The sequence below is a fragment of the Salvelinus fontinalis genome, unplaced genomic scaffold, assembly GCF_029448725.1.
Source record: "Salvelinus fontinalis isolate EN_2023a unplaced genomic scaffold, ASM2944872v1 scaffold_0249, whole genome shotgun sequence".
NCBI classification, from domain to species: domain Eukaryota; kingdom Metazoa; phylum Chordata; class Actinopteri; order Salmoniformes; family Salmonidae; genus Salvelinus; species Salvelinus fontinalis.
This window is the reverse complement of record NW_026600458.1, coordinates 107464-129645: the sequence shown is the minus strand read 5'-3', so window position 1 is coordinate 129645 and position 22182 is coordinate 107464. Positions and strand designations below refer to the sequence as shown.

Sequence of the window (22182 nt, the reverse complement as noted above, 5' to 3'; positions counted from 1 at the left end):
TCCAGAAGTCACAGAGAGTGCAAGGTGTGACATGTCAAAAACACAGGTCTGTAATCATTGAGCATTAGATACAGATTGTCTCTCTCCACTTTACTTTTCTTTGGCAGTCCTCCCCTGACAACAGACATGCTGGCAGGGCGAGACGGATTCATCCTCACAGAAACATAATTTACTCCTAATCTAGTGTCTGCAGCTCGGCGGCTGCCACAGCAATATTAAAGAGGCTGTCAACAGAATACCAGATTGTCGTAATTGGCTTGGGCCTCCTGGACCTGACTGTGTGGGGCTCAGTGACCACCCACTGGATAACAGTCTTCCTTATGAAACACAAATGTCAACGTCTCTTTTCTTCTCTGTGTTCACTTTATAACCTCTTCCATTGGCTTTCTATCATGTCCTCTTCCATTTGAAGTGATTCACATGTAATGGGAAGGTCCCTTTTCTAGATGTACTGTACTCTCAGTGCTTGACGAGTTTATCATGGCATGTATAGCTAAAACACAACCAAACAAAATTCTTGCATCTATACAGAAAAAATATATAAACTCAACATGCAACAATGTCAAAGATTTTGCTGAGTTACAGTTCATATAAGGAAGTCAGTCAAATTAAATAAATAAATTAGGTTCTAAGTAGGTACTAAATCTATGGATTTCACATGACTGGGCAGGGGCGCAGCCATGGTTGGGCCTGAGAGGGCATAGGCCCACCCACTTGGGAGCCAGGCCCAGCCAATCAAAATTAGTTTTTCCCCACAAAAGGGCTTTATTACAGACAAAAATACTCCTCAGCACCTCTCCTGACTATCCTGGAGGATGTGGAGGTCCTGGGCTGGTGTGGTTACACGTGGTCTGTGGTTGTGAGGCCGATTGGACGTACTGCCAAATTGTCTAAAACAACGTTGGAGGCAGCTTATGGTAGAGAAATTAACATTCAATTATCTGGATGCAGCTCTGGTGGACATTCCTGCAGTCAGCATGCCAATTGCACGCTCCCTCAAAACTTGAGACATCTGTGGCATTGTGTTGCGTGACAAAATGGCACATTTTAGAGTGGCCTTTTATTGTCCCCCTGCACAAGGTGCACCTGTGTAATGATCATTCTGTTTAATCAGCTTCTTGATAGGCCACACCTTTCAGGTGGATGGATTATCTTGACAAAGGATAAAAATGTTCACTAGCAGGGATGTAAGCAAATTTGTGCAAGAAAATGTGAGAGAAATAAGCTTTTTGTACATATGGAACATTTTTGGGATATTTTATTTCAGCTCATGAAACATGGTACCAGCACTTTATATTTTTGTTCAGTGTAATTAAGCAGGTTATGGGGAAGAAAGAGTATGTACTCCCTTTAAGGCGTTCACCTTCTTGTCGCTGGTTAATTTTCCTTTACTCCACTTGATGGGATTTTCTTCAGGCTAGGGAAAAGTCTACTCCCAGAAAACCACTTACCACTCAGAGTGACCACAGTTTACTGGTCTACAGTAGGTGACCATCTAATTGCGCTTTAAATTCCCCCTTTGTCTCCCTTTGTCTCATAAATCGAATTTCCGGACAGTCTTCTTTCTTATTAGACATATTTCAGTCTGCAGACCCCTGGGGGAGAGAGATTGTAATGCTTTTAGGGGTTTAATGCTTTCAGGGATATTTATAGACCTTAGAGGAAAGGCTTGTGTTCTCTCCCCTTGCGTCCTGTTTACCGCTTCCTTGCCCAAAGTTGGATTCAGAGAAAACTCTGTAACATTAGGGCAGAGAGACGAGAGATTATTTCTCAGAAAGCCCACAATCCACAAAAAAACCTGCCTATTAGATTTAATGTCAAGAAACAGATAACCTTCAGAGAATCTCCCTCTGCAAAGTGGGGATATTCTTAACACTACAGGTTATGTACAACACTGCCACGCAGGGGCGTAGGATCGTATCTGGCATTGGTGGGGACACATTTTGCTACGGGGATCAGGATTTCTGTATTTTTATTTTTCAGGATTTTTTGTTGTTGTTGAAAAACAGTTTTTTTAATTCAAAATTTATAGTGACATTTGAGAAGAAGATACAGACAAATATGAATTAACAAACAAGCAAATTTACAAGGCTAAGGGGGCCTTGCAGTGGGGAACTTACTCTGGTACAGTCCAGTCAGTCTTTGGGCCATGGCTAGTCATACTGTTCTGAATACCAGTGTGACTGTTAATGAGGAAATATTAAATTTAACAACTATTTACTGCATGACTAGTATTTTTGTCACTTCCCCTCTGTTAGTACAGCAGCTCACATACTGTATGGTTTGAGATTCAATGTCATATTTTCAATTTATAATACAGTTGTGAGAAGGCTGTAATAATAACCAGCGACATACACAGTGAAAAACTGTTTAAATAGCCTCCCGGGTGACACAGCGGTCTAAGACACTGCATCGCAGTGCTAGAAGCATCACTACAGACCCGGGTTTGATTTTACCAGAGGCTCCATGATGCAACCTTTGACCCGAGCACGTTGGTGAGTTGCAGCGAGGAGACCAGATGGAAATTGAGGAGAATTTATATTTTTTTATTATTAAAAGGTTGTCATGAAAGGTCAAACTGAAATGATTTATAAAATAATCATGGCTGCCTCTCTCCTCTCTCCTGCATGAAGTTAACACATGCAATACAGTCTCTAGACTTAAGATGATATAATTTAATCAGAGATCCTGTATGATCATTCAGATTGATTCACACTATGGCAGATCATCAGTCTATGAACTTTATGAGATTGGAGAGGCACTTCTCATTATCTGATCTGTTTGTGTGGATCCACATCAATACCCAAACATTCAGTCAGATCCGTCCCAAGCCTTTTGAATGGCCCTAGTTAACTAAATGTTAACTATCTCCATATATACTTCCATTCATTTTTTAAACAGGTTTTGGGGACCTTCAGACTAGTCTTGTGAGGCTTGTGGGTGTCCTAGCAAAACGGAGAACACAATCGTGAGAGTCTCAGGTGTACACAGAGGGATGATATTAGTGTGTAGCCCAAACCATTCGGATTGTACAGATAGAAGTTGGCAGAAAAGGCTGTACCGACTTCAGACGAGAATTGTGTGGCTTGTGGTCAGACCATTCAGACACTACAGACGCTTTTTGTGAGAAGACTGCTTTTCGGACAGGATGTAGTTTTATAACCCAGCCCTAGCTTGTGGTTGACCAATTAGAAGTCCTTGCAAAAAAACTGGGCCAATGGCCAAATAACAAGTATCCTGCTCCAGACTCAATGTACAGACAATTCAGACCAATGAAAACATAGCACATGTAGCTATGAGTTCAGGACTGACATTCCTAACAGATTCTAAACAGATGTTGAACTGAAAAACAACTATTTCCATTGATCGTTAATTCTAGTAATCCCGTCCTCTGCGTTGTGCATTTATCTTTGACATATTCTTACAATAGTCAAAAGATAACCTTCATTTTGGGTCAGTTACAGTGGTCAGGTATTCTGCCACTGTGTACTTTCTGTTTAGGTACAAATAGCAAGTTGGTGAATTCTTTCTAATGTGTCAAGTAATTATCTTTTAGTTTTCTCATGATTTGGTTGGGTCTAATTGTGTTGCTGTCTTGGGGATCTGTGGGGTCTCTCTCTCTCTCTTTCTCTCTCTCTCTCCCTCTCTGCCTGTCTGTCTGTTGGTATCATCATGCCTGCATCTCTCCTGCATGAAGTTAACACATGCAAGAAACCCTCTTGATCAGGGATGGGCAACGTTGATCAGAACTCGAGGTCTGCGTGCCCTCATCAATACCCAAACATTCAGTCAGATCCGTCCCAAGCCTTTTGAACGGCCCTAAGTAACATTTTATTAATTATCTTCATATATACTTCCATTCATTTTTTAAACTGGTATCGGGGACCTTCAGAAGAGTCTTGTGAGGCTTGTGGGTGTCCTAGAAAAACAGAGAACACAATTGAGAGAGTCTCAGGTGTACACAGAGGGATGATATTAGTGTGTAGCCCAAACCATTCGGATTGTACAGATAGAAGTTGGCAGAAAAGGCTGTACCGACTTCAGACAAGTCTTGTGGCCAGAACCTTCAGACACTGAAGGTCCCCTGAACGTTCTTGGAACATTGTGTCATTGTCTATCAAGGCCCTGATTGGTGAACCACTGAACCACAGTCACAGCTCTTTTGTATGTTTGGCAATGCTAAGGACATAGTGTTTTCAATGTAGATATTTGACACACATTGACATGGTTTCCTGTAGGTTATTATTACATTGTGTATGTTTATTCATACAACCATTGTTATTTGATATGTCCTCACCTGGGATTTGAACTCTACACCACCATGTCTGCAGTGACTGATTTCACCTGTAGGCCTTTTCCTACACTTTTCACTTCTAAGTAAACCTCAGCTCTGTTAAAAAAATACAATGAGGAGGAAAACAAAGTATATTTTATCATAGTTATTCAGGAGTAACATTAAAACAGAATATTACGCCCATCAACATCAAACAACTATACTGAAAACCCAAACTCAAATAGCTGAAACAAGTCAAATGAAATCAATAAGAGGGAAGTCAGATTAACTGATAAATGTCAGTGCAGATATTTTGCTAAGTGCAGAGATGTATTAAAGGTAATGAATGTGTAGGGGACTTTTGAACTTCTACAGACATTGTGGCGCAGCAGAAAGATCAGCATATGCTTATTCCAGAGGTTGTGACTTCCAATCCCAGGTGGGGTCATATTGAATAGTCAATACTATATTGAAAAGTCAAGTGATTGTATGAAACATGGTCATTGATGAAGAATTTGACACTATTTTATCTGAACAGCATATCACCTACCTTACACCCCCACTACCATTTCTTTACTTTACTTATAATGTTTTGGGACACCTGGCACCATCACATGACAAAAACCTCCAGGGCGGCATGACACCATGTCCCAAGAACCTTCAGGGGACCATGTCACAACATCCCAAGAACGTCCTAAAAACGTCCCTGGGATAAACCAGGTACTAGACAAAACCTCCAGGGGACCACGACACAACGGCCAAAGAACGCCGTAAAATTATCCTCGGGGACGTCCCTGGAACAAACTGGGATTTAGACAAAACCTTGCGCCGTAACCCTGTTGGGTTCACCTTGGGGTCATGATAAGGGCTGTACCAAATGCATTCCAAATTGCATCACGCAAAAGGGCATCCCCTCTACTTTGCATACTGTCTGATTAGAACATTTTGTTGGCAGAACACCACAGGGATACAGTCAGAATCCCCTTTATTCACCAAATTCATTTGCATATACAGGAATTTGACTCGTTGCAATGGTGCTGCCACAATAAACAGAATATACAGACAATTAACAGAATACACAGACAATAAACAGAATACACTGTCACGATTGTTGAAATGAGTGGACCAAGGCGCAGCGTGCGTAGAGTTCCACATTATATTTAATAATGAAACTTACAACCAAAACAACAATGAAAATACCAAACGTGCAGTAATGCAGTGCTCAAGGCAACTAAACACAAAACAAGATCCCACAAACAACAGGTGGGAAAAGGGTGCCTAAATTTGATCCCCAATCAGAGACAACGATAGACAGCTGCCTCTGATTGGGAACCATACCAGGCCAACATAGAAAACGAAAAACTAGAATGCCCACCCTAATCACACCCTGACCTCACCAAATAGAGAGATAAAAAGGCTCTCTAAGGTCAGGGCGTGACATACACAGACAATAAACAGAATATACAGACAATAAACAGAATATATGGACAAACTATATAGACACAGAATTTAGACAATCCACATACAATATGTACACACTAAACACCAAACTAGAAATGACAGACTACACTAGAATCACTATAAGCTACATTATGAATTGTGCATGTATAGATGTATAAATAAAGAAATGTACATCATGATGTGCAATAACATTGTAAGATCCTAGTCTGATTTCAACCATTTTGACCACGAGGTGCTTTCACCGAGATTAATGTTCACTTCTCTTTTCTCCCTTGACGTATTATCATGGTTGAATTAAGATGTCACGGGTTGAGCTTTACTTGTCTGTTTCACAATAGCATCTGCAAACATGTTCCAAAAATAGCTTGGGCACAATCACATATTATTACTCTCTCCCTTTGGGTCTTTAAAAAGATGAAGGGGATATATCAAACTGTGGCATATCAAAAGGCTAATTCTCACATTTTCATAATTACAGAAGAAAAAACGGCAGGCCCTGGCACAATTTAACTCCAGCCTGGAGCAGAGTGTAGACCCTGGCACCATTTAATTCCAGCCTGGAGCAGAGTGTAGACCCTGGCACCATTTAACTCCAGCCTGGAGCAGAGTGTAGACCCTGGCACCATTTAACTCCAGCCTGGAGCAGAGTGTAGACCCTGGCACCATTTAACTCCAGCCTGGAGCAGAGTGTAGACCCTGGCACCATTTAACTCCAGCCTGGAGCAGAGTGTAGACCCTGGCACCATTTAACTCCAGCCTGGAGCAGAGTGTAGACCCTGGCACCATTTAACTCCAGCCTGGAGCAGAGTGTAGACCCTGGCACCATTTAACTCCAGCCTGGAGCAGAGTGTAGACCCTGGCACCATTTCACTCCAGCCTGGAGCAGAGTGTAGACCCTGGCACCATTTAACTCCAGCCTGGAGCAGAGTGTAGACCCTGGCACCATTTAACTCCAGCCTGGAGCAGAGTGTAGACCCTGGCACCATTTAACTCCAGCCTGGAGCAGAGTGTAGTGCCTGGCACCATTTAACTCCAGCCTGGTTCAGAGTGTAGTGCCTGTTACCATTTAACTCCAGCTTGGAGCAGAGTGTAGTGCCTGGCACCATTCAACTCCAGCCTGGTTCAGAGTGTAGACCCTGGCACCATTTAACTCCAGCCTGGAGCAGAGTGTAGACCCTGGCACCATTTAACTCCAGCCTGGAGCAGAGTGTAGACCCTGGCACCATTTAACTCCAGCCTGGAGCAGAGTGTAGTGCCTGGCACCATTTAACTCCAGCCTGGAGCAGAGTGTAGTGCCTGGCACCATTTAACTCCAGCCTGGAGCAGAGTGTAGACCCTGGCACCATTTAACTCCAGCCTGGAGCAGAGTGTAGACCCTGGCACCATTTAACACCAGCCTGGAGCAGAGTGTATGAAAGACGTCCCTGATTGTTGATGCATGGAGAGGCACGTGAAAATGCTCCTAGGTGGTTCCCTGCACCAGATGCACTAGGTTAAATTATTCACTGTTTAGAGCCCGGAGGCACATTTTTAGAGTCCCATTTATGACACACACGATACAGCCAGGTCCCACATCAATCATTTGAACACACTGCAGATGGCAAGAGAGATTCATGTGTTGTCTAGATGCACCCTGAAAAGAAGAATACCTCACGTCACTGAGCCCGTATCAACTCAAACAGTTCTTTCAGGTTGATATAAATGCAACTATTCTTCCATAGACTTCGATAATCCCACAATAACCATCATTCCTCGTCCTCCATGCGCTTGATGTTCCTTGGTGGGTGTTATCTTAATGATTTTCCCCTTCAGAGCTAATGTAAGGCTGGCACCATTTAACTCCAGCCTGGAGTCATAAGAACAAAATAAGTCCATAATGAAGCTGGTGGGTTTATTTACCCACACTTCCCTGCTCGGCGGTAGAGGATATCAACAGGCCGTCCTCGTGCGCTCTCTGCAGATGTTGGAATTTTGTGGAGTATGACTCTCGGAACCTCTTGGGAGACCAATTCTGCCACCTGCTCTAAAAGGAGTAGCAGCTTGGCCCTGAACTAGTTTCCCTTAGGTTTCAATACAAATCCGTGCCCTTTTCAAATCAACTGTTCCTTATTTTCTGACACCAATATGCAGCAAATACAGGTGTGAACTGTTATCCGGATAAATATATTTTTCAGAGAATGTAAGAAACAAAGTGATGATCAAGTTGTCGGGATATCTCAGACTGCTTCCTCAAAACATTGGTGATTAAACATTCATTATATTTTCCCCGAAACACAGTAGAGCTTAACATTTTATCTGTTTGTTTTCACCAGTAGAAAAAGCCTAGGGGTGAAGGGGAGTTCTCTAGGCTCAAAAATAATGAATCTAAATTCAAAGTAACATGTACAGTATAGGTTTTATTTCCCTTCCCCCAAGCCATACCCCAGTCCCTCTACATCACCAATGTCTCAAAGCCTACATAATGCAACCACACAGTATAATCCACTATTCATGAGCATTCATGTCAAATTCACTGCCAATCTATTGGGGACAGAGCTCCAAACTGCACATGTTTATTAAGGAAGTGTTTTACCCCAGTCGTTCCAGATGGTTCATGTTTAAGGAAGTGTCTTCTCCCAGTCGATCCAGATGGTTCATGTTTAAGGAAGTGTCTTCCCCCAGTCGATCCAGATGGTTCATGTTTAAGGAAGTGTCTTCTCCCAGTCGTTCCAGATGGTTCATGTTTAAGGAAGTGTCTTCTCCCAGTCGTTCCAGATGGTTCATGTTTAAGGAAGTATCTTCTCCCAGTCGATCCAGATGGTTCATGTTTAAGGAAGTGTCTTCCCCCAGTCGATCCAGATGGTTCATGTTTAAGGAAGTGTCTTCCCCCAGTCGATCCAGATGGTTCATGTTTAAGGAAGTGTCTTCCCCCAGTCGTTCCAGATGGTTCATGTTTAAGGAAGTGTCTTCCCCCAGTCGTTCCAGATGGTTCATGTTTAAGGAAGTGTCTTCCCCCAGTCGATCCAGATGGTTCATGTTTAAGGAAGTGTCTTCTCCCAGTCGTTCCAGATGGTTCATGTTTAAGGAAGTGTTTTCCCCCAGTCGATCCAGATGGTTCATGTTTAAGGAAGTGTCTTCCCCCAGATGATCCAGATGGTTCATGTTTAAGGAAGTGTCTTCTCCCAGTCGATCCAGATGGTTCGTGTTTAAGGAAGTGTCTTCCCCCAGATGATCCAGATGGTTCATGTTTAAGGAAGTGTCTTCTCCCAGTCGTTCCAGATGGTTCATGTTTAAGGAAGTGTCTTCTCCCAGTCGTTCCAGATGGTTCATGTTTAAGGAAGTGTCTTCTCCCAGATGATCCAGATGGTTCATGTTTAAGGAAGTGTCTTCTCCCAGTCGTTCCAGATGGTTCATGTTTAAGGAAGTGTCTTCCCCCAGTCGTTCCAGATGGTTCATGTTTAAGGAAGTGTCTTCTCCCAGTCGTTCCAGATGGTTCATGTTTAAGGAAGTGTCTTCCCCCAGTCGATCCAGATGGTTCATGTTTAAGGAAGTGTCTTCTCCCAGTCGATCCAGATGGTTCATGTTTAAGGAAGTGTCTTCTCCCAGTCGTTCCCGATGGTTCATGTTTAAGGAAGTGTCTTCCCCCAGTCGATCCAGATGGTTCATGTTTAAGGAAGTGTTTTCTCCCAGTCGTTCCAGATGGTTCATGTTTAAGGAAGTGTTTTCTCCCAGTTGATCCAGATGGTCCATGTTTAAGGAAGTGTCTTCCCCCAGTCGATCCAGATGGTTCATGTTTAAGGAAGTGTCTTCCCCCAGTCGATCCAGATGGTTCATGTTTAAGGAAGTGTCTTCCCCCAGTCGATCCAGATGGTTCATGTTTAAGGAAGTGTCTTCTCCCAGTCGATCCAGATGGTCCATATTTAAGGAAGTGTCTTCCCCCAGATGATCCAGATGGTTCATGTTTAAGGAAGTGTCTTCTCCCAGTCGTTCCAGATGGTTCATGTTTAAGGAAGTATCTTCTCCCAGTCGATCCAGATGGTTCATGTTTAAGGAAGTGTCTTCTCCCAGTCGATCCAGATGGTTCATGTTTAAGGAAGTGTCTTCCCCCAGTCGATCCAGATGGTCCATGTGCTTGTAGCCAGCTATCACTCTGTCTCCAAGCTGAAGTTATGCAGTGAATTTAAATTCTGCAAACAAGGTCTTAATTCTTAATTTAGATATTAATTAGATTCCTGCAACTTGGCAAAGTGTGTAATTTCCCCTGACGCTTTTCTCATGGTTGTTATCGGGGCGTTTGCTCGGGATCCGCTAGTTAGAAGAAAATACTTATTTAAAGTGGCACTCCAGTCTCCTTTTCACCTCATTGAACACCTGATGTACTTAACAAAAGGCACATCTCAATAGGTATCCCAGGTATCCTCATGACATCACATCCTCCTCTTTTGTTCTCTATTGCTCCTTTTTAGTTCCTCAAGCAATGAGGAGGCTGATGACATCACATCTGACAATCAGAATAACCCAGTGAATACCCTACTCCATATATAACTCTATTTTGCTCAAATTTCTGATTTTAATGTGTGTACTTGACAATATTTATACTTGGGATATCGCTTTTCAACAGCAAAAGTAACAAAACATGCTGCAGGACATCTTTAACAGGGTTAAGAGGAGTTCATTTAGACAAATCGCTCCCAGTGTCTGAATAATTATATTATGCGTGATGCAGAAATCAAGGGCTATTATTAGCTTTTTGAAAATGGCATACTGGAATATTGTTTACATTGTTTTTGGTAGTACCTCTTTGATATTAAACAAATCTGGCATTAACCCAGTTAGCACTACAGCTGCCAGTCAGAGACAAGAAACATTTTCCAGCGTCAAGCCAGCGCGTGACTCCTCCCTATCGTCACTTATTTTAATATCTTTACATATTTTTATTATTTAAGATATATTGGATGCCATTTGAAAAAGTTTTGTGCAAAAGGACTGTAAATGATTATGCGTGTAATATATCAGATAATGAGGTCACATGGATCCACTGGGGACCACAAATTAAATCCAATGTTATGGTCATGTACTGTATTTGCAAGCTTCTCACACAGTGCAATGGTGACAAAAGTGACATAGTCATCAAATAAGTAACATTGGAAATATATAACATATTAATAACAAGACTAATTAAACTAAAGAGGCATGCAGATAAAATGAAATAAGATATAAATGAAAATAATGTTATTTTTTTTAATCGCCTATAGGGATATAGTATGGCCATTGTTTTCTCATAGTGAGTGGAATAAGGTGCAGTCTGGCTTTAACCGTTTTCTCAAAGAACCATGCTGCCAGGGCCTCCCGAGTAGCGCAGCGGTCTAAGGCACTGCATCGTAGTGCTACAGGTGTTACTACAGACCTGGGTTCAATCCTGTATCACAACCGGCCATGATCGGGAATCCCATAGTGTGGCACACAATTGGCCCAGCGTCGTCCGGGTAAGAGGAGGGTTTGGCCGGTAGGGGCTTTACTTTGCTCATCGCACTCTAGCGACTCCTTGTGGCGGGCCGGGTACCTGCAGGCTGACCCTGGTCATCAGGTGAACGGTGTTTCCTCCGATAACATTGATGCGGCTGGCTTCTGGGTTAAGCGGGCGGTTGTTAAGAAGCGCGGTTTGGCGGGTCATATTTTGGAGGACTCATGACTTGACCTTCGCCCGTTGGGGAGTTGCAGCGATGAGACCAACATTTTTTTATAATAAAAAAAAAGCTGCCATTTCTCTTCAGGGAAAGTGGATTAAACTGAATGGAGTTCTATGTCAGATGCAGTGTGTCATGTGACAGTGTTGTAGAGACATTTTGTCAGGATGCTTTAAAGGTAGACTCAGCTAAATGACATTGCCACGAGCAGCACCGAAGATATTGAGATGAGCGAGATGCAACACTTTCACAATGTCGCACACAATATCTGTACATGTGCAGGGATTCGCTTCACGCTGTGTACAGCATGGTAACAGCAGGATCAAAACAGAGGAGAAGTTGAGCCTCGCCCTTCACCGCTCTTCGCTGTTGTGGAAATTGACCCACTATGTTATTTTCTTTCTGCATCTACGTCATATCACGGAGTCTACCTTTAAGTTTAACCTGATACTCTGTGTTGTCATGATTAATGTCGAGATCCGCTGTAGTGTTTGTCTTTCATTATGACAACACAACGTCAATGTTAACGTATAGATGAGAAAGGTAAATGTGCAAACAAGTTTTGTGTTTGAATAACTGAATTCCAGGGCTGTTGCTAACGGCCTGTCAGTCGAGTAGAGATTTAAATAGGAAGTGAGAGTGCCTTTTCAAAGAGCACAGAGCATAATAGGAGAAGAAAAGACTGTTCTGTCGTAGAGAGATGTTCAAACCTTACATAACCAACCCAAATATTTCAGTGTTTTTTGAAAGAATTTCACATTACAGCGCCACAGGGTATTTCACTTCGTTTTAGAAAAACACATAGCATGTTTTTTGGGGGAGTTTCAAAAAACACAAATAGAAGGCTGAGTCACCTTCCCTCCATTATTCCATCTATCCTGTTTACATGCCTTTTAGATAAACGCTCTCTTTCTTTCTCTCTCTCGTCTTTCCCTAGTGCAATCCCATTGTCGGACATGGATTCGTGCTAGACAACTACAAGTGCCAATGCCGGAGAGGCTTCTACCATCCTAGCAGAGTGGCACTCAACGGCTTTACAAGTACGTTTGCTGTTTCCCTGCCCAGTAACAGACTCCAAGGTTTGCTGTTTCCCTGCCCAGTAACAGACTCCAAGGTTTGCTGTTTCCCTGCCCAGTAACAGACTCCAGGGTTTGCTGTTTCCCTGCCCAGCAACAGACTCCAATGTCTGCTGTTTCCCTGCCCAGTAACAGACTCCAAGGTTTTCTGTTTCCCTGCCCAGTAACAGACTCCAAGGTTTGCTGTTTCCCTGCCCAGTGAAAGACTCAAAGGTTTGCAATTTTCCCTGCCCAGTAACAGACTCCAAGGTTTGCTGTTTCCCTGCCCAGCAACAGACTCCAAGGTCTGCTGTTTCCCTGCCCAGTAACAGACTCCAAGGTTTGCTGTTTCCCTGCCCAGTAACAGACTCCAAGGTCTGCTGTTTCCCTGCCCAGTAACAGACTCCAAGGTTTGCTGTTTCCCTGCCCAGTAACAGACTCCAAGGATTGCTGTTTCCCTGCCCAGTAACAGACTCCAAGGTTTTCTGTTTCCCTGCCCAGTAACAGACTCCAAGGTTTGCTGTTTCCCTGCCCAGTAACAGACTCCAAGGATTGCTGTTTCCCTGCCCAGTAACAGACTCCAAGGTTTGCTGTTTCCCTGCCAAATAACAGACTCCAAGGTCTGCTGTTTCCCTGCCCAGTAACAGACTCCAAGGTTTGCTGTTTCCCTGCCCAGTAACAGACTCCAAGGTTTGCTGTTTCCCTGCCCAGTAACAGACTCCAAGGTTTGCTGTTTCCCTGCCCAGCAACAGACTCCAAGGTTTGCTGTTTCCCTGCCCAGTAACAGACTCCAAGGTTTGCTGTTTCCCTGCCCAGTAACAGACTCCAAGGTTTGCTGTTTCCCTGCCCAGTAACAGACTCCAAGGTGTGCTGTTTCCCTGCCCAGTAACAGACTCCAAGGTTTGCTGTTTCCCTAACCAATAACAGACTCCAAGGTCTGCTGTTTCCCTGCCCAGTAACAGACTCCAAGGTTTGCTGTTTCCCTGCTCAGTAACAGACTCCAAGGTTTGCTGTTTCCCTGCCCAGTAACAGACTCCAAGGTTTGCTGTTTCCCTGCCCAGCAACAGACTCCAAGGTTTGCTGTTTCCCTGCCCAGTAACAGACTCCAAGGTTTTCTGTTTCCCTGCCCAGTAACAGACTCCAAGGATTGCTGTTTCCCTGCCCAGTAACAGACTCCAAGGTTTGCTGTTTCCCTGCCCAGTAACAGACTCCAAGGTTTGCTGTTTCCCTGCCCAGCAACAGACTCCAAGGTCTGCTGTTTCCCTGCCCAGTAACAGACTCCAAGGTTTGCTGTTTCCCTGCCCAGCAACAGACTCCAAGGTTTGCTGTTTCCCTGCCCAGTAACAGACTCCAAGGTTTGCTGTTTCCCTGCCCAGTAACAGACTCCAAGGTTTGCTGTTTCCCTGCCCAGTAACAGACTCCAAGGTGTGCTGTTTCCCTGCCCAGTAACAGACTCCAAGGTTTGCTGTTTCCCTAACCAATAACAGACTCCAAGGTCTGCTGTTTCCCTGCCCAGTAACAGACTCCAAGGTTTGCTGTTTCCCTGCTCAGTAACAGACTCCAAGGTTTGCTGTTTCCCTGCCCAGTAACAGACTCCAAGGTTTGCTGTTTCCCTGCCCAGCAACAGACTCCAAGGTTTGCTGTTTCCCTGCCCAGTAACAGACTCCAAGGTTTGCTGTTTCCCTGCCCAGTAACAGACTCCAAGGATTGCTGTTTTCCTGCCCAGTAACAGACTCCAAGGTTTGCTGTTTCCCTTCCCAGTAACAGACTCCAAGGTTTTCTGTTTCCCTGCCCAGTAACAGACTCCAAGGTTTGCTGTTTCCCTGCCCAGCAACAGACTCCAAGGTTTGCTGTTTCCCTGCCCAGTAACAGACTCCAAGGTTTTCTGTTTCCCTGCCCAGTAACAGACTCCAAGGATTGCTGTTTCCCTGCCCAGTAACAGACTCCAAGGTTTGCTGTTTCCCTGCCCAGTAACAGACTCCAAGGTTTGCTGTTTCCCTGCCCAGCAACAGACTCCAAGGTCTGCTGTTTCCCTGCCCAGTAACAGACTCCAAGGTTTGCTGTTTCCCTGCCCAGTAACAGACTCCAAGGTTTGCTGTTTCCCTGCCCAGTAACAGACTCCAAGGTTTGCTGTTTCCCTGCCCAGTAACAGACTCCAAGGTTTGCTGTTTCCCTGCCCAGTAACAGACTCCAAGGTTTGCTGTTTCCCTGCCCAATAACAGACTCCAAGGTCTGCTGTTTACCTGCCCAGTAACAGACTCCAAGGTTTGCTGTTTCCCTGCCCAGTAACAGACTCCAAGGTTTGCTGTTTCCCTGCCCAGTAACAGACTCCAAGGTTTGCTGTTTCCCTGCCCAGTAACAGACTCCAAGGTTTGCTGTTTCCCTGCCCAGTAACAGACTCCAAGGTTTGCTGTTTCCCTGCCCAGTAACAGACTCCAAGGTTTGCTGTTTCCCTGCCCAGTAACAGACTCCAAGGTTTGCTGTTTCCCTGCCCAATAACAGACTCCAAGGTCTGCTGTTTCCCTGCCCAGTAACAGACTCCAAGGTTTGCTGTTTCCCTGCCCAGTAACAGACTCCAAGGTTTGCTGTTTCCCTGCCCAGTAACAGACTCCAAGGTTTGCTGTTTCCCTGCCCAGTAACAGACTCCAAGGTTTGCTGTTTCCCTGCCCAGTAACAGACTCCAAGGTTTGCTGTTTCCCTGCCCAGTAACAGACTCCAAGGTTTGCTGTTTCCCTGCCCAGTAACAGACTCCAAGGTTTGCTGTTTCCCTGCCCAGCAACAGACTCCAAGGTCTGCTGTTTCCCTGCCCAGTAACAGACTCCAAGGTTTGCTGTTTCCCTGCCCAGTAACAGACTCCAAGGTTTGCTGTTTCCCTGCCCAGTAACAGACTCCAAGGTTTGCTGTTTCCCTGCCCAGTAACAGACTCCAATGTTTGCTGTTTCCCTGCCCAGTAACAGACTCCAAGGTTTTCTGTTTCCCTGCCCAGTAACAGACTCCAAGGTTTGCTGTTTCCCTGCCCAGCAACAAGTGGCATCTTTCTCCTCCACTCTGATTTCAATCACTTTAAAAAAGATATATTTTTTAAATTAAGGGGTAGATCAGCTTTAATATTGCAGATAGATTGGCTTCCATCAATGTAATTGTCCACATAATTTACAATCACCCATCTATTTAAAAAAAAATATGTACAGTATCAGTCAAAAGTTTGGACTCACCTACTCATTCCTGGGTTTTTCTTTATTTTTTACTATTTTCTACATTGTAGAATAATAGTGAAGACTTCAAAACTATTAAATAACACATATGGAATCATGTAGTAACCAAAAAGTGTTAAACAAATCAAAATATGTTTTATATTTGAGATTCTTCAAAGTAGCCACCCTTTGCCTTGATGACAGCTTTGCACACTCTTGGCATTCTCTCAACCAACTTTATGAGGTAGTCACCTGGAATGCTTTTCAATTAACAGGTGTGCCTTGTTTAAAGTTAATTTGTGAAATTTATTTCCTTCTTAATGCGTTTGAGCCAATCAGTTCTGTTGTGACAAGGTAGGAGTATACAGAAGATAGCTCTATTTGGTAAAAGACCAAGTCCATATTATGGCAAGAACAGCTCAAATAAGCAAAGAGAATCAACAGTCCATCATTACTTTAAGATGTGAAGGTCAGTCAATAAAGAACATTTCAAGAACTTTGAAAGTTTCTTCAAGTGCAGTCGCAAAAACCATCAAGCGCTATGATGAAACTGGCTCTCATGAGGACCACCACAGGAAAGGAAGACCCAGAGTTACCTCTGCTGCAGAGGGTAAGTTCATTAGAGTTACCAGCCTCAGAAATTGCTTCACAGAGTTCAAGTAACAGACACATGGTTGAATTTCTGCAGAGAAACCACTACTAAAGGACACCAATAATAATAAGAGACTTGCTTGGGCCAAGAAACTTGAGCAAGGGACATTAGACCGGTGGACATCTGTCTCTTTGTTCTGATGAGTCCAAATTTGAGATTTTTGGTTCTAACCGCGTTTGTGAGATGTGGAGTAGGTGAACGGATGATCTCCGCATGTGTGGTTCCCACCATGAAACAGGGAGGAGGAGGTGTGATGGTGTGGTGGTGCTTTGCTGGTGACACTGTCAGTGATTTATTTAGAATTCAAGGCACACTTAACCAGTATGGCTACCACATCATTCTGCAGCGATACACCATCCCATCTGGTTTAGTGGGACCAACATTTGTTTTTCAACAGGACAATGACCCAACACACCTCCAGGCTGTGTAATTGCTATTTTACCAAGAAGGAGAGTGATGAAGTGCTTCATCAGATGACCTGGCCTCCACAATCAACTGACCTCAACCCAGGTTAGATGGTTTGGAATGAGTTGGACTGCAGAGTGAAGGAACATTTTCCATCATGTTCTCATTATATGTGGGAACTCCTTCAAGACTGTTGGTACCAAGCATTCCAGGTTAAGCTGGTTGAGAGAATGCCAAGTGTGCAAAGCAGTCATCAAGGCAAAGGGTGGCTACTCTGAGGAATCTAACATCTAAAATATATTTTGATTTGTTTAACACTATTTTGGTTACTACATGATTCCATATGTGTTGTTTCATAGTGTTGATGTCTTCACTATTATTCTACAATGTAGACAATAGTAAAAAATTAAGAAAAACCCTTGAATGAATAGGTGTGTCCAAACTTTTGACTGGTACTGTATATAACATATATATTTTTAAACATATTTTACTTTATTATTTTCCCGTAATTGGAGTAAACTAAGGATCAACAACAGTTAGGCTTCTACTTCCAGCTTATACATTTTACGGACACAGTATATTTTACATTTATTGGCCATATTGGCCATGCCTGTCCTGTGTTTGAGCTGAGCATCAAGGGGCATCTGTTTTCATTGATATTGGTTTGGCATCATGTATAATGTTTTCATATAGTTTTTATAAGTGCGTATAACATGAAAGGAGTTTGTATTTTCGAAACCTCTGTACAATTACTTTGGATGAATGCACAGCACAGGCTTAGGTTAGCACCAGGGCACGAGGAGGAAGTTATTAGTGTGTATACAATCCTTTTCATAACGTATTTTTTGATGCCACCCCTGGTGTTGCCACTGTCTTATTGGAATGTAATGGGATGCTTGAAGGTAGCATCGAGGAGAGAAAGTAATCTTCAAAAGCCCACAACCACATCATTAAAAAATATTCAAATGCTTCTCCTCGGCTTAGATTGGATTGTAGGAGCGATACTCATTTCCACTTCTGAATTGACCTGCCACTATTATTCCTCACTACCTGATTGAATTTATTGTTGTTTCCTAGCAACAAACAAAGCAATAAAGATATTAAGGGCCTCCCGGGCGGCGCAGTGGTCTAGGGCACTGCATCGCAGCGCTAGCTGTGCCACCAGAGACTCTGGGTTCGCAGCCGGTCGCAACCAGGAGGTCCGTGGGGCGACGCACAATTGGCCTAGCGTCGTCCGGGTTAGGGAGGGTTTGGCCGGTAGAGATATCCTTGTCTCATCGCGCACCAGCAACTCCTGTGGAGGCCCGGGTGCAGTGCACGCTAACCACGGTCTCCAGGTGCACAGTGTTTCCTCCGACAGGAGTCGCTGGTGTGGCTGGCTTCCGGGTTGGATGCGCGCTGTGTTAAGAAGCAGTGCAGGTTGGTTGGGTTGTGTTTCGGAGGACACATGGCTTTCGACCTTCGTCTCTCCCGAGCCCGTACGGGAGTTGTAGCAATGAGACAAGATAGTAACTACTAACAATTGGATACCATGAAATTGGGGAGAAAAGGGGGTAAAAATGTAAATTATTAAAAACAAAAGATATAAAGCATTAAGGAAAAACAGGTGCTGAGAGGGTCTCATCTTCCAAGTCATGGCAAACTCCATGAAATTAGATGCTGATAAAAAATCTATGAAATTTATTTGATTAGTCATTGATTATTTTCCTCATGAGACGGTGTCCATCCATTACTGGTTAATCAACTCAGATTAACTCAGACAGAACTCTGTGTGTATATGTGGACGGTCAAATGTCCAGTTTCTCGGACATCACAAAAGGAGTTCCACAAGGCTCCATTTTAGGGCCTGTTTTGTTCACCATTTATATAATGAAATTGGCAAAGCTGTGGAAAAACATATACAGTACTTCATCTACAGTTGAAGTCGGAAGTTTACATACACTTAGGTTGGAGTCATTAAAACTAATTTTTCAACCACTCCATAAATTTCTTGTTAACAAACTATAGTTCTGGCAAGTCGGTTAGGACTTTGTGCATGACACAAGTAATTTCCCCAACAATTTATTACAGACAGATAATTTCACTTATAATTCACTGTATCACAATTCCATTAGATCAGAAGTTTACATACACTAAGTTGACTGTGCCTATAAACAGCTTGGAAAATTCTAGAAAATTATGTCACGGCTTTATAAGCTTCTGATAGGCTAATTGACATCATTTGAGTCAATTGGAGGTGTACCTGTGAATGTATTTCAAGGCCTACTTTCACACGTAGTGCCTCTTTGCTTGACATCATGGGAAATTCTAAAGAAATCAGCCAAGACCTCAGAAAAAAAAATTGTAGACCTCCACAAGTCTGGTTCATCCTTGGGAGCAATTTCCAAATGCCCGAATGTACCACGTTCATCTGTACAAACAATAGTACGCAAGTATAAACACCATGGGACCACGCTGCTGTCATACCGCTTAGGAAGGAGATGCGTTCTGTCTCCTAGAGATGAACGTACTTTTGTGCGAAAAGTGCGACTCAAACCCAGAACAACAGCAAAGGACCTTGTGAAGATGCTGGGGGAAACAGGTACAAAAGTATCTATATCCACATAACCTGAAAGGTTGCTCAGCAAGGAAGAAGCCACTGCTCCAAAACCATCATAAAAAAGCCAGACTACGGTTTGCAACTGCACATGGGGACAAAGATCGTACTTTTTGCAGAAATGTCCTCTGGTCTGATGAAACGGTTTGGCCATAATGACCATTGTTATGTTTGGAGGAAAAATTGTGAGGCTTGCTTGCCAAAGAACACCATCCCAACCGTGAAGCAAGGGGGTGGCAGCATCATGTTGTGGGGGTGCTTTGCTGCAGGAGGGACTGGTGAACTTCACAAAATAGATGGCATTATGAGGATGGAAAATGATGTGGATATATAGAAGCAACATCTCAAGACATCAGTCAGGAAGTTAAAGCTTAGTCGCAAATGGGTCTTCCAAATGGACAATGACCCCAAGCATACTTCCAAAGTTGTGGCAAAATGGCTTAAGGGCAACAAAGTCACGGTATTGGAGTGGCCATCACAAAGCCCTGACCTCCGTCCTATAGAAAATGTATGGGCAGAACTGAAAATGCACACCTTGCTGGCTAGTGGGGTAGAACACCTGGTTTGGAGAGGTGCTGGCTAGCAGAGTAGAACACCTGTTTTATAGAGGTGCTGGCAAGCAGAGTAGAACACCTTGTTAAGAGAGGTGCTGGCTAGCGGAGTAGAACACCTGGTTAGGAGAGGTGCTGGCTAGCAGAGTAGAACACCTGGTTAGGAGAGGTGCTGGCTAGCAGAGTAGAACACCTGGTTAGGAGAGGTGCTGGCTAGCAGAGTAGAACACCTGGTTATGAGAGGTGCTGGCTAGCAGAGTAGAACACCTGGTTAGGAGAGGTGCTGGCTAGCGGAGTAGAACACCTGGTTAGGAGAGGTGCTGGCTAGCAGAGTAGAACACCTGGTTAGGAGAGGTGCTGGCTAGTGGAGTAGAACACCTGGTTAGGAGAGGGGCTGGCTAACAGAGTAGAACACCTGTTTAGGCGGGGTGCTGGCTAGCGGAGTAGAACACCTGTTTAGGCAAGGTGCTGGCTAGTGGAGTAGAACACCTGGTTAGGAGAGGTGCTGGCTAGCAGAGTAGAACACCTGGTTAGGAGAGGTGCTGGCTAGCGGAGAAGAACACCTGGTTAGGCGAGGTGCTGGCTAGCGGAGTAGAACACCTGTTTAGGCGGGGTGCTGGCTAGCGGAGTAGAACACCTGTTTAGGCAAGGTGCTGGCTAGTGGAGTAGAACACCTGGTTAGGAGAGGTGCTGGCTAGCGGAGTAGAACACCTGTTTAGGCGGGGTGCTGGCTAGTGGAGTGGAACACCTGTTTAGGCAAGGTGCTGGCTAGTGGAGTAGAACACCTGGTTAGGAGAGGTGCTGGCTAGCGGAGTAGAACACCTGATTAGGGGAGGTGCTGGCTAACAGAGTAAAACACCTGGTTAGGAGAGGTGCTGGCTAGCGGAGTAGAACACCTGTTTAGTCAAGGTGCTGGCTAGTGGAGTAGAACACCTGGTTAGGAGAGGTGCTGGCTAGCAGAGTAGAACACCTGGTTAGGAGAGGTGCTAGCTAGTGGAGTAGAACACCTGGTTAGGAGAGGTGCTGGCTAACAGAGTAGAACACCTGGTTAGGAGAGGTGTTAGCTAGCGGAGTAGAACACCTGGCTTTGGAGAGGTGCTGGCTAACAGAGTAGAACACCTGGTTAAGAGAGGTGCCGGCTAGTGGAGTAGAACACCTGGTTAGGAGAGGTGCTGGCTAACAGAGTAGAACACCTGGTTAAGAGAGGTGCCGGCTAGTGGAGTAGAACACCTGGTTAGGAGAGGTGCTGGCTAGCAGAGTAGAACACCTGGTTAGGAGAGGTGCTGGCTAAAAGAGTAGAATACCTGGTTAGTAGAGGTGCTGGCTAGCGGAGTAGAACACCTATTTAGGCGAGGTGCTGGCTAGCGGAGTAGAACACCTATTTAGGCGAGGTGTTGGCTAACAGAGTAGAGCACTTGAAAAAGAAAATCCTCACACTCTAGGAGCTCAGATGTAATCATTTAATAACCAACGTTTGGACAGGCAAGCTGTCCTCATCAGGGTATAACAATGTATTTGGTACCATTCCACTGATTCCGCTCCAGCCATTACCACAAGCCTGTCCTCCCCAATTAAGGTGCCACCAACCTCCTGTGACTGCATTGTATTCTCTGTCTGCGCTGGTTCACTGTGTTCTTAACAGACGCTATGCCTTGGGGGATTTCTGTGTGTTTGTTTGTTTGCAAATACTCTGCAGCACTTTACTTCACTAAATCCAAACACTGTTTTACTGTGACTGAGTGTTTAGTGGTTTGTTCGCTCATTGTGCTGTGTACATTATGCTTTCACCTGTCGGGTTTATTCCTAGGGGAGTGGAGAGCACTGAGTCCACGTCATTCACTTGTATGGTTTATTCTTAGGGGAGTGGAGAGCACTGAGTCCACGTCATTCACTTGTAGGGTTTATTCCTAGGGGAGTGGAGAGCACTGAGTCCACGTCATTCACCTGTAGGGTTTATTCTTAGGGGAGTGGAGAGCACTGAGTCCACGTCATTCACTTGTAGGGTTTATTCCTAGGGGAGTGGAGAGCACTGAGTCCACGTCATTCACCTGTAGGGTTTATTCCTAGGGGAGTGGAGAGCACTGAGTCCACGTCATTCACCTGTAGGGTTTATTCCTAGGGGAGTGGAGAGCACTGAGTCCACGTCATTCACCTGTAGGGGTTATTCCTAGGGGAGTGGAGAGCACTGAGTCCACGTCATTCACCTGTAGGGTTTATTCTTAGGGGAGTGGAGAGCACTGAGTCCACGTCATTCACCTGTAGGGTTTATTCCTAGGGGAGTGGAGAGCACTGAGTCCACGTCATTCACCTGTAGGGTTTATTCTTAGGG

At 44.4% G+C, this 22182-nt stretch overlaps 1 protein-coding gene across 1 annotated transcript in view; it reads left to right on the top strand.

Moving 5' to 3' along the window:
- LOC129844913 (probable G-protein coupled receptor 158) overlaps nucleotides 1-22182 on the top strand; it is a 105705-nt gene that overhangs the window by 45086 nt on the left and 38437 nt on the right. Inside the window, exon 3 of the mRNA XM_055913072.1 lies at nucleotides 12338-12440. Within this exon, the coding sequence (XP_055769047.1) occupies nucleotides 12338-12440 (103 nt within the window). The remainder of the gene's footprint in view (nucleotides 1-12337; nucleotides 12441-22182) is intronic.